The 13,526-nt window shown below is 44.1% G+C and overlaps 1 protein-coding gene across 1 annotated transcript; it reads right to left on the minus strand.

The window, feature by feature from the left end:
• Positions 1-9,805: 9,805 nt before the first annotated feature.
• On the minus strand, positions 9,806-11,215 carry LOC5566125 (UPF0553 protein C9orf64). Its single transcript, XM_001650437.2, has 2 exons — positions 10,882-11,215; positions 9,806-10,819 (listed from the first exon to the last, which is right to left on the minus strand). Exons 1-2 carry the CDS (start codon positions 11,065-11,067, stop codon positions 9,905-9,907), a joined length of 1,101 nt encoding a protein of 366 aa, XP_001650487.2. The 5' UTR covers positions 11,068-11,215; the 3' UTR covers positions 9,806-9,904.
• Positions 11,216-13,526: the final 2,311 nt, after the last annotated feature.

A 13,526-nucleotide genomic window follows, 5' to 3' on the forward strand; every position in this document is an offset into this window, starting at 1 on the left:
GTTTAGCTACAGTATTTGATATTAGAATTCAAATGCATCTTACTTCTTCAAATTCACAAATTGATATGAAATTTAACTGACTTAGCTTATAGATGGTTCACTAGTAATTCACATGTGTAGGAAGCGCTGTTCCCACTGGACTTCGTCTCTATCTTGATGTCATATTCACTGCCGATGGTATACCGGCTCTTCAGGTTGGCTACTTCTGCGGTATGGCAGTTGACCGCAATTGAAAGCCTTGCTTGGATGAATCACAGCGTGTTGTACTGCGGTTGCAGAGTACGCGTGCGACTGGATACTGCGGACTGCAGTTTCTTCGCTTCATATGGTGGGTTTGCGTCTGGGAGTCTGTAGTACATTGGTGATTGGTCTTCTCAATGGAATGCATCGGGCAATGCACTTGCTTCAGCGTGGTGGATAACTTCTTGGTTGACATCGTCGTATGTGCCATTCACCGGTTGGTGGTTGAATTGTAGTAGCGATTTCCTCAAAAAAGGATGGATGTAGTATTCTGTGTGTAGTTTTTCCGAAACTGGAACAACTTACCCCACACAGGCAGTAGTGGTGCCTGAGAGTTCTCCTTGGAGTAGCGCCTGGCGGGTAGTGGTTCCAACGGAAGGCTTGCAACTTGTCCTCGGTCGTAGCGATTGACGGTAGAGCTGGCCGGGCCCATTGCCAAACGAACGGTAGAGGTGATTCTGGAGAGGGTACCATGGCTGTCTCCAGGTGACAGAGTGGTAGCAGGTGATAGTGCTACCGAATACACAGAAGTAATTAATATTGAACTTAGCGTGGCGATGACCCAGTGGCCACCGCAGGTGCCCAGTGCACCGGAGTAGGAGTGGATGCTATCTCCTATGCTGAACTGAATGGCTTCAGTGTTACCCTTTACCAAGACAAGAGACTTGGACAGACACATACAAACGATACTCGACGAGACTTGACCTTTCACCAATTGTAGACTGACGGATTGATCTTTGAGTATTGTAGAGGTGGTGACCTTTAGGTCACAGTTGACGCACTCATGGAGTGCTTAATGACTGGTTGTTTGTTGCAGAATTTCATTGTCCAAAATAGGCAAGGGACAGACCTTGGCTATTCCTCTATCGAAGCTACCATCCTTAGTACGTACCGTGACAACACGGATGTTTCCATCGGTACCAGGAAATGATTTGATCACTCTGCCGAGTGGCCACCTCAGAGGAGGTGTATTTTCTTCTTTTAGCAGAACCATTGTACCCACAGCAATGTTACTGCTCTGCTTATTCCATTTTACACGGTTCTGCAGGTCGGAAAGATACTGGGTCCTGTACTTTTTCCAAAACTGCTGAGTGAGACTCTGTGCTTGCTCCCACATCTTCAGTTGGCTGACGGGAACATCATCGAAATTGTGATCCGCTATTGCAGTTAGTGGACGCTGCACAAGGAAATGCCCTGGAGTAAGAGCTTCGTAGTCGGCTGGATCACTACTCATGGCTGTCATCGGCCGCGAGTTTAAAACCGCCTCTATCTGGGCTAGAGCTGTCAACATTTCTTCAACCTTCAGAGTTCGCAGCCCTACTGCCTTTTTGAAGTGGGTTTTGAACGATTTCACTTGGGCCTCCCACAGGCCGCCGAAGTTTGGCGTTCGGGGTGGGATGAATTTAAATTCGATGCCATCGTTAGCTGCTTCCTTGATTACTGGATCTTGGAATTGGCTACTTTTAAGCTGCTTGAGTAGCTCTTTCAGCTCTCGATTTGCCCCAACAAAAGTAGTAGCGTTGTCACACATAATAATTTGAGGTCGGCCTCGCCTTGCAACGAAGCGTCGAAGAGCCGCAATGAATGCCTGTGTTGTCAAATTCATGACGAGTTCTAGATGTATGGCTTTCACTGCTAAACAGACGAATACTGCGACGTAGCACTTCACCGGACTGCTTTTCCGATTGGGATAACTTATGTGGAAAGGTCCGCAGTAATCCACGCCGACCTTTAGAAATGGTGCCGATGGAGTAACACGCTCCGCTGGGAGATCAGCCATCAGCTGTTCGACGACCTTCGGTTTTCTTCGGAAACACGGAATACATCCGTGTATAACCTTTCTGGCCAAACTGTTGGCATTAGTTGGCCAGAATCTTTCACGAAGGACTGCTACTAAAAGTTGCTGTCCGGCATGATAAAATTTGTGATGGTAATGCCTTGCCAACGATAGTGCCAAAGGATGGTGATGATCCAAAATGAAGGGATGCTTTCGGGTTTCCGACACTGGCGCATTGGCAAGCCGACCGCCAACGCACATGATATCTGTCATCAATACTGGGTGTAGCGTTTTAATCCTGGACGATGATTTTACTTCGCCATGTTTCCTCAGGTCTGCGAGCTCCTCTGGAAAACTGTCTTTTTGTGCCTGACGCACCAATACTAGCAACGCCGCCTCTAACTCTGCTAGTGACAAAGGTCCTGTTCGCCTTGCATTTTGATTCGGAGTTGTCGCATTATGTTTGAAGCGTAGCAAAAGTGCCACAATACGCTGAAGCTCCTGGTATGACCATCGTAGTCCAAACACCTCACTAGGAGGAGATCCGTGTGCGGGAAACGCTTGTGAAGACCGCTCTTCTAGGAGTGCGGTGTCGATCTGATCATCTGGAACTAGACTTGTTTGCGGCCAGTAACATTGATCCTGCAATAACCATTGAGGACCTTCAAACCAGCGCTTTTCATATTGAAGTTGGGCTGGTGACATCCCACGAGAAATTAGGTCGGCAGGATTTTCAATTCCCGCTACGTGACTCCAAGTTCCGCCTTGGGTGAGATGTTGAATCTCGGATACTCGATTGGCAACAAAGACTTGCCAACGAGACGGAGGTGATTGTAGCCAGTGATTCACAATGGTGGAGTCTGTCCAGAAAATCGCCACGGGTATGGTCTTTACTTGGATGAACTTCTCGTAGAGATGACTCAACAGGAGTGCAGCTGACAGTTCGAGACGAGGAATGGTCATTTTCTTCTTCTTTTGCTCCGAATTTTCAAGCGGTGCCACTCGAGACTTCGACGTAATCAACCGTACAGTAACGGTTCCATTTGAGGCAACGCAACGAAGATAGAGACACGCTCCATACGCTATAGTTGACGCATCGCTGAATCCATGCAGTTGCACGGAAACACAATCGTTGCTGAATCCAACCCAGCGAGGGATAGTAAGAGTTTCAAGCGCCATTAGATTTTGTCTGAATTCTCTCCACATTCCTTGTATTGACTGATCCAGGGGATCATCCCAGCCGCATTTTAGTCGCCAAAGCTGCTGTATAAAGATTTTTGCTTGCACGATGACCGGACCAACAAGTCCCAGTGGATCGAACAGGCATGCTGCGTCGGAGTGTATGGTTCGCTTAGTGATCGTTGAAGAATCCGACTTCCATTGGGGAAACGAGAAGTGAAATTCGTCAGACGTTACATTCCATCGCAAACCCAAGGTCTTCACAGTTGCATTCGACGAATCGAAGTCAAGCATAGAACGCTCATCTCGCAGATATTTTGGGATGCTACGGAGCACTTCCTTCGAGTTCGAGTTCCATTTTCGGAGGTTAAATCCTGCTGAATCCGACAGTTCGCTGACTTGCTTTACTAACGTTTTAGCTTCTTCGATGCTATCGGCGCCCGACAGCATATCGTCGACATAAAAGTCATGTTGTATTACATCAGATGCAATAGGATGCGTTAACACACAATCTTCGCCAAGCTTCTTGAGGCATCTTGTCGCCAAATACGGAGCACTGGCCGTTCCGTACGTGACAGTAGTTAGTTCGAAGAATTTCAAGGGCTGCTCCTTCGAATCACGCCACACGATTCTGTGGAGAGGATGATCTTTTTGTTGAGTAAGTACCATCCGGAACATTTTAGCAACATCCGAGACGACAGCAATCCGACGTAAGCGAAATCGAAGTAAAATGGCCAGGAGCGGATCCTGTACGACTGGCCCCACCATCAATGCCTCGTTGAGTGAAATTCCCGTTGATGTACGGCACGAAGCATCGAAGACAACACGAAGTTTCGTGGTCGTGCTATCTGGACGCAGCACTGCATGATGCGGCAAATAATATACCGGCCCTTCGCTGGTAATTTCCTCCGGAACTTGCTTCATGTGACCCATCAGAAGATATTCATGAATGAATTCGGTGTACATCGCCTTGAGTTGAAGGTCGCTATCTAGCCGTCTCTCGAGGCTCAGGAAGCGTCGGATGGCAATGTTTTTGGATTCTCCCAGCTTCTCCATTACGTTCTCTTTCCTCGGCAGGGCTACGACGAATCTTCCTTCGTCGTTGCGAGTGGTGGTTTTGTTGAAAATTTCTTCACACGCTGTTTCTTCCACTGAATTTGTGCTGTTGACTTGACACGTCTCCAATTCCCAAAATTTGGCAATAAGTTCTTGCAAATCAACCATGGTGCTGACAAATGTTGATGACCTCGGAATGTTGGCGGGAGCTTCTGGTAGTTTTCCGGACACGATCCAACCGAAAACAGTCTCTTGTAGAGTTGGACCGCTATCCGACAGCTTTCTTCTGCCCTCAGCAAGAAGGTCAATGTAAAATTCGGCCCCGATAATCATATCGATGGGACCTGGTTCACCAAATGAAGGATCCGCCAATACGATGTCAGTTGGTATCTCCAGCAGGTTCACATTTACAGGGTTGATGGGCAAGGTTCGGGTGATTCTTGGCAGAACGTAGAACTGTATATCTTCATCGAACGTAGAGAGAGTTGCTTGTCGTGGTTGAACCCTTGCTTCCACAGATTTTGTCGAAGTTACAGTTCCGTTGCCAATTCCTTCAACTTTCAGGAAAGCCGGAGTTTCCCGCAGTTTGAGCTTCTTTGAGAAACTGGTGGTGACGTAACAAAACTCTGAACAGGAGTCCAGCAATGTTCGAGCAAACGACACATTTCCGAGCGTATCTTGCACTCGAACAATGGCGGTGGACATAAGCACTTGTCGTGGGAAAGATTGCAAAGATTCTGATTGCTTTGAAGCTTTGAGTGTAACAGTGGCGAGTGGGTCTGTGGTGGGGTGTGGGGTTGTGTGCTGAGAGCTTGATTGAATCACGGGATAAGAGTTTGTGGTTTGTGTAGCTGGTTGAGTGGGTGTTTGTGTCTGACTTCTTGGTGCCGTTTGACTTGGTTGTGGCTGTGCCTGTCCTGCTGCGCGGGTTTGATCTTGCGTTTGTGGAACGGATGGTTTCGAAGCTCGCGAACTGATGGGTGCACTGTCATAATGCAGCATTGTGTGATGTTTTCTACCGCACTTAGTACAGGAGCCCTTGGAACAGCCTTCAGCGTAGTGGCCTATGGATAGGCAGTTGCGACACAAACGTTTCTTATTCGCCTCCTCCACTCGTTGGTTGATCGTTAAGCCTTTGAACTTGCTGCATTTAAACGGAAGATGAAACGGTTCCGCACAAAATAGACACTTTCTTGTACCCTGTGAAGACGTGTGTATCGTTGTGACCCGTGATTGCGTTGCGTTGCGTCTCGGCTCAGAATCGCTCGGTCTGCATGGTGTGATTGACTGCAGCACCAAACAGTGATCTCTTAGGAAATCTAGCAATTCATCGAACTCCGGGACGTCCTTCGAATTATGGTGCGTCTCCCATAGTCGAAGAGTGGCCGAATCCAAACGAGTGCAAAGCATATATGCAAGGATTGTTGACCAATTTGCCGTGTTTTCCCCAATTTTATTAAGCATCTGGAGATTTCGGTCAAACTCGTTGAGCAGATGGTTCAAGGCATCACAGTTTTCTCGTCGCATTGGCTCCACAGCAAATATTGCATCCAGATGCGCTTTTACAATGAGCTTCTTGTTTTCAAATTTCTTCTCAAGAGCCTTCCATGCCACCTCATAATTTTCAGCGGAAAGCTCTACTGAACAGATTTCTTGAAGAGCATCGCCGTGGACAGAAGCACGCAAATACGTGAATTTATCAATTGGTGCTAGCTGACGATTATTGTGGATTAAACTGTAGAACGTGTCTCTGAATGTTATCCATTCCTTGACCTTGCCGCTGAAGGACGGCAGCTTGATGTCTGGCAGCTTGACTCTCGACATTCCATTATCCGTCGGAGCTTGAACAACGGCAGTCGATTGAGTTGTGCTTACCTTTGGGGGTCTTAGCGAAATCAGAGCAGCTTTGACTTCGAAGTATCTTTCCTCCACCACACGGATCGCTTCATCGTACTGGGCTTCACGCATCGTAGCTACCTTTTTTAAGCGCTTCTTACGTTCATCTGCTGTTTCATTCAAGTCTTCGACGTCTTCTTCAGGATCAACCTCATCCATTGCTATTTCGATCTTGCGACGAACACTGTAGAATTTGCACATCACATTCTCCAACATATCCAACCGCACTTCAATTTGGTTTTCCTGAGTCTGCCTATGGAATTCACTGACAAACTTCGCGATGGCATTGATGGAATTCTTCAGCTGCCTTTCTTGCCGACTCAGTTCTCTCAAACTCACTTCTTCCGACATGTTGAACTACACTTCACTTCGCTAATCGCAATCAAAGTTTAATGCACTGCTTGCACTTCTCACAGTTCAGAGTTCAAGTTACACACTGCCACTTAAGTTCGTATAGTTCACTTACTTGATACAGTATAGCAGCGCAATAAACTGATTGAAAGGTCCACTAGCTAATCACTTTTTATCACTCACTTTTCGGATGATCGACTGGAATGCTTCTCGGAGATGTAACACGACGTTTCACAGGGACGCAACTCGAATTGACCGGACTAACGACCATTGACAGCCGATAAGGAGGACCAGCAGCGGACTAGGCAACCAAGGGAACCAACAAACCAGATAATCCGTCAGGGACACAATTACTCGAAACCAGACCACAAATGCCGGAATAGAAACGCTCACGCATTCACTTTGTAAAATTTATTGAAGCTCTTTGTTCGCCCCACACAAGCCCACAATACGGAGACGCCACATGCAAAGAACGCCACCCCAGACATGCAATCAATTACTTCCCTGAATCAACTTGCTTTCGATCGCCAGCCACCACGACCTTCGTCCGTCTCAGCAAACAGCACCCAGGATGCAGCAACAGCAACCAGCAATCCGCAACAGCAATCAGCAACCAGCAACAGAAATCAGCACTCGCAAACAGCAACAGCATCCAGGTGGTAACTTTTTATCACTTTTTCTTCCCTATTGGCATCACCGGCACAGGAACAATAGTGAGATGTCGGACAATGCCGACGCTATCTGCACAAAATGACGCCAATAGTCTTCTGTGGAGTATTTCCACCACTTCACCACGCGGTTACTTTCAACGACCGCGCAAGTTTTCCAGTGTCCACCGGTTAATATCCGGCTCGAAGGACCATGTTCTGGACTGCCGCACTTAGTGGACTGTATAATCAAAAAATAAATGCAAGTCCAGAGCCACTTTAATAGGTCATAGACCTGATCACTGCACTTTTCGGAGACCGGATAGAAAGTCGTTCTGCGGTAGTTTAAAAAGACACTGTATTCGACCGGGTTTCGTGGTACACTAATTTGTATTTCAAATTCTCTTGCTATCGAGCCTCCTGTCCATCTATCTTGTACCTACTGAGCTGATCGTGTAAGATCGTCGATAGTTGTGATGAGAGGAGAGCGATTGAACTGTTATACACATATTCATAGTGCAAATGGGGGTATTTTAGACAGTTGGGTCGCGAACAGTCTCTAATATTAAAATGTCAGCATTATCTTCAGTTCAAAAAATGATTTATTGCTGTGAACACAATCATTCTCACAAAATCGAGTACACGCCTGTGAGTAAAATTTGGGTTCTCACTTGGTTCATGAAGAATAGCTGTTGATTAAAAGAATAATAAATCTTTGATAACACATGAACATGAATTCAAATGAAAATCAAAATTCTATGAAATGGGTATATGGGATTCATTTGTCGGATCTTCAATTTTTCGTGCCAAGAAAATTCGGAGTTATGGTCCATTCGGGGAAATGGTATTCGGGGTAACGGACTATTCGGGGTAATGGTTTTCGGGGTACAGGTCGGACTCGATTATCCGGAGACTCGATTATCCGGGGACTCGATTATCCGTGATTCGATTATCCGGAATTTTGGACTCGATTATCCGGAATTTGTTTTTTGATGTTCTTGTTTTTCAATTTAAATTAAATCAGAAATAATTTGGTATTGCAATATACAATATGAATGTTTTTGCAGTTTTGAACGTATTTAAGAAAAAGGGGGTTTGAAAAAGTGTTTTTTTGTGTATGCTGATAAAATTTTTGTTTTTCTTGTAAAGACCCCTACTGTTCCTAGAAATAATTTCTGGCAAATCCACCACATCATATAGTTTAAACAACGAAAAAAGATAATATTTAAGTTATTTTATCGAGGATGTCAATATTTTTCTTAGTGATTCGATTATCCGGAGGATTCGATTATCCGGAGTGAAAAAAAATCGATACTCCGGATAATCGAGTCCGACCTGTATTGGTTTTCGGGGTACTTGACCATTCGGGGTATTGACTTTCGGGGTGATGGTTTTCGGGGTAATGGTATTCGGGGAAATGTTATAGGATCATATCCTATTTCCAAAAAACGACGAAAATCATCTTCTTCTATGTTTTTGAAATTGCGTGTTAAGCATGTATTTTGGCATGTGACTGGCGAAATTCTTGACTTAATGAAACTCTCGTTATATTTAGGCTGTGAACCGTTTCACCGATTCCTTAACCTTTAAGGTAAAATTTGACAGATCGATAGTTATTTTCCCTCCGTTCAAAAATAACCCTTCTCTCGAGCATGGTTAAACTTGACAGTTTAAAAGTTATTTTCTGCTCCCGGTAATTTGAGAATAACTAATCATCTGTCAACTTTATTCTGAAATACTACTCGACTGTCAAAACTCAAATGGGTCGACCGTGAAGTTCAATTTACCCATTTGAGGGGAAAATAACTACCGAAATGTCAAATTTTTACTAATAGTTGAACGAATCGATGAAACGGTTCACAGCCTTGAAGAGAGATTAACAGAAACGATATCTCATCATAGAAATGTGATTGTTCTCCTAAGAAGGTCGCTAAATAATGTTATAGAGATTCGAAAAGCATCTTTCCAGGAGCCATTAACGATTCCGTAACAAATATCGTCAGATATCAATTTTACAATTCCCAATAATACCTTAAGGACCCTGCCCTTCCAAAGTCTAGCCAGGTATTGACTAAGGACTGCTCATTTTATAAAGTGAACACCTTGTTTTCAACATATATTTCATATTTTATTTATTGTGCTTTAATCATAACGTAGGGACTTTATAAGCAATTGCATGAAGTCGAGTTTTTTTTTCATATAAATACTTTATTACCGCAATATGCCCATATTTCACGCGCGTTCCTTATTTCGCTCACCGCTATTTTAACCATAATTTTCAATACACTGTAAACTCTTTTGACGAACTAGATAGGGGCTTCGTAAATGGAATTCGTTCGGGAAATCAATTCGTAAAACAAAGTTTAGCCTTTTAGAGTTTTATCATTTTGAGAAACTATGCAATTTCAAGCATATTATTGATTTATATGATTCTTATTCAGTCTAAAATGTGTGCAAGTTCAGGTCTTCCAAAAATTCTTTGGAGTTTGAGCATATGATTCTGTATGAGTTACTACTGGCCAATGAGTATTGTCTTACCAGTCTCACTTTATTTATACACATAAAAACTTTAAGCTGAGAAGCAGGATTTGTCCCAGTTGAGAAATAACATCAAAGAAAAGAAGAAGTGTATGGATATTCACCCAGAAATATAAACCAATTTATTTTATAATATTTCAACTGTTTTTATTTTCTGTTTCAATTGATTATATGTGGCGTACATTCCTGAGAGAAATAATTCAAATGATGGCAGGTACCCCTAATAATAGACGCTGATCGTCTTATGGAATGGAATGTATTCCAATTCGGCGGCGTGCTTCCTACGATAATCCCACAGGAAATGGTCCAACAGGACGGCGTTCACGTTCTTGGCGGAAATGTTCGGATGATTTGCCTTCAATTCTTCCAGCACAACCTCCTTCAGCCGTTCGACAACATAAATGGAAGCCCCTCTGATTTCAACCTCTTCGGCGCATCCATTCTCTATGATTTTATCTGACTTTAGCAACTGCATAAGCTCATCGGTGTATTCCATCGTCTTGAAATGTACCAACACCTGAGGAACGCGATAATCGGCGAACATGGTGATCTTGTCAATGTCGTCAAATCGTCCCAAACCTTCGCCGCGATAGCAAGCCCATAGATCTCCTACCAAGATTTGAGCCCGTTTGTAGATCGACACCCGCTTTCCATTGTAAGTGGCTTCATCGCGAAAGCATGGAAACTCTTCTGTTACCAACTTCAGCAAAGCTACAGCCGAGTTGTTGCATGCTTTAACACAGTTTTCAAACTTTCCATCATATTTCTCGAGAAGCACTCGTCCAACTTCATGCAGACATTGAACGCGTTCTGGCAAAAGCGGAGCCTTGGTTTGACCATCATCTGAGCGAAGAATTTTCTCCAATTCTTCTAAAGTGATCTTTGAATAGAACGATGGATTGGTGATGTCGATTCCCTCCTTCAGAGCTCGGTTGATGGCAGCACACAGCGAGAAGTACCCGGTTTGGCCATCTACTTTCCACTTGGTAGCATCACCCGGTGTCCAGAAGCAAAAGTTTAGCGTATCAATCAGAAAGATCCAATTTGGGGCATGAGAATCACTCGGCTTTGGATGGTGCTCGTGCTGAGAAAAGTTTTCCACATCAATCACCTTCGATTGGATGCCGCTTATCACCTGAATGAAGAACAAAAGCGAACTATATTTCACAATGTGAGATAATGGAATCATGCTCTAACCTCTTTGGCCAAATGTTTGATTCCCTCCTCGTGGACTTTTACAAATTTGGCGTTTTTGACGATGAATTCACCGGATTCAGCTGGGGACATAGTGGCCATTTTTGACGATTTAAAAACTGAAACTTTTTCCTGCTTGCGAATGGCGCGAAACAAATTTGAATGTAAACGAATCACAGTTCGGAACATCAACAACAAAATAAGAGTCCGGCTCTCACTCTCTTCTTTCGTTATGCGGGAAACCAAAATCTAGACTCGCATTCAAAATGATTGTAAGGGTTTATTAGTGCACATGTATGTTTGTTCATGTGTTGGGCTGGAAAATCCATTCTATTTGTTCAGTGAGTACAACGCCGTTTGTACAATTACACGATTTGTGAAACTATTTCAATATGTTTCAAGTACGTGCGTTGTAATAGGCCCCATACAGATAATAATTGTTCACTAAATAACACGAAATTGGTGAGATATTTTCACATGATGTTCTATAAATAAATAGTCGATACTTTTGACTGCGTTAACGCTATGTCCAAAGGGGGTTATTTGGCAACTTTTTTTTCCAAAGGAAGTTAAAGAAAAACATGCTTGTGGAAGCTGCAAAATATTGTAGGGAGTCGATGCCGGTTATGGACCCTTTGCGTATTATGGACCCCCTACAGAAAAACATAAAATTAACACTCAAAGCAACCTTATTCTCACGAAAATTTACCATTATCTCATTAAGGCAGCTGAAAGAGCATTGGAAAATATTGTCGCACCGCCACCAAACCGGATCGCGCCAGTGAGACTCGCGACGCGCCTCAACTCGCGCGATTTTGAAATCAGTTTTTTAGTGTGGCGCTGCATTCTTACGATTTTCATCAACACAGCGCACTATTCACATATTAGCTGCGACGCACGGGGCCCGCGAAAACAATAATTATAAATAAATGTTGGTCTTGATTTCTACCGGATACATAATATGTTAAAAACAAAACTCAACTCAATTTTGACGAAAAAGCAGATGGGATTGACTTGCGATTCACGGCAGTATAGTCACAGACAAACAGACGTCACACTCTCATCGATGTCCATCGACCACCTTTTTAACGGTCGATTCAAATATATGGTAGGTGGCCAATCCACCACCAGCAGCGCTCGCATCGTTTTAGTTCGTGTTTGACGTTTACACACTACCGCCACCTGTTGGCCCATCGGCCAAACACCGTGATTTTAGCATTGGGCATACATGTTCTCGCGACTATGTTTTTGGTCGCGATTTGTTCTAATGTTACGTCTGTTTGTCTGTGGTATAGTCATAATTCTCTTCCCATTTTTTTGTAGAAACTTAAAAAATAAGAGCTGTTAGGTACATCACGGGAACGATTAGTAGGATTCTACCCCATTACCCCGAATCCCATTACCCCAAATGCCATTAACCCGAACGCCATTACCCCGAATGACATTACTCCGAATTCCAATATCATGGGGAAATGTTGTCAGTATCATCATGTCAAGATAATTGAAAATTCGGGGAAATAGCAACGGCTTGCTTGGGCACGTCAGGAGTTAATCATCAATATTAACCTCCTTTTCCCGAGCAGCCTAGATAGCCGCGTAGTGTCGGTAGCGGTTGTTTCAACTGGCTAAGAATTAACACTACGGACTGCCTGTTCCGGTGGTAAAAGTCCACCTCACAGGTGACCCCTAATTTATGGTGTGATGCGTACCGTGCCTAAGAATGAATGGTTAGGGGGGTCTAAATAAAACCTAACCGCAAACGGAGCCTGTGGGGTACCAGGGCGCCCTCCACAGTATTGAGTCCTTCCTGTGCTACACGGAGCAATGGTGCAGGTGACCTTGTGTTTCTCCGAGATAATCGGCTGCCCTTCTTCAGTCTCTATCCTGAGGCTTAATAAGGGTGGGATTATGAATATGTTGACATTTAATTTAAATTATCACCTATATGGATTCGCATTATGCGTTTTACACAGTGTATTCTGTGCTCTTTCGCCTTTGGCGACTTTAAATAGATACCGATCTGGTTTTTTCGTTGCTGGTCTTTTTCGTGCTGAGATTGCAAAAAGCTTAATCCTGCCTAGTTTGGGTAGTGGCTACGGTTAGGTTAGCTCAGATCAATCTTCAGCATAAAAGAACAGCAACGATCAATCTTTGCAGACTCATGCAAAATGGTGCAGCCCAAGTGGCGCTAGTTCAAGAACCCTACTTTCGTAGAGGGAACTTCTATCTAGGTAACCTTGTGGACCCAGTTTTTGCTACTTTTAGCAAGCTTGAAATGGCAAACTCGCGCTCCATGCCCCGCGCATGCGTGCTTGTTAATAAAGCAATCGTTGCTACACTCATTTCTGAGTTAACTACCAGAGATGTATGTGCTGTCACAATCGATGTTTCTGTTGGTAACCTCAACAGGAAATACGTCTATTGTTCGGTATATTTACCACATGATGAACCATCCCCAACGGATGACTTCAAACGAGTTGTCGTACACTGCGTAACTAAAGGCCTTCCGCTGATTGTGGGCAGTGATGCCAATGCTCATCACATCATCTGGGGCAGCTCGGATATCAATTTGAGAGGCTCCAGTCTGATGGAATACTTAAGTAGTACAGACCTTGGATTACTTAACATAGGCAATCGCCCAACCTTCA

Source organism: Aedes aegypti, chromosome 2 (assembly GCF_002204515.2).
Source record: "Aedes aegypti strain LVP_AGWG chromosome 2, AaegL5.0 Primary Assembly, whole genome shotgun sequence".
NCBI classification, from domain to species: Eukaryota; Metazoa; Arthropoda; class Insecta; order Diptera; family Culicidae; genus Aedes; species Aedes aegypti.

What these genes read in the sequence shown, in the direction of transcription:
- LOC5566125 (XM_001650437.2), bottom strand. Translation starts at nt 11,067, where the DNA reads ATGTTCCGAACTGTGATTCGTTTACATTCAAATTTGTTTCGCGCCATT. An exon ending in TCAAACATTTGGCCAAAGAG is followed by an intron (nt 10,820 to 10,881) that starts GTTAGAGCATGA and finishes TTCTTCATTCAG; the next exon opens with GTGATAAGCGGCATCCAATC.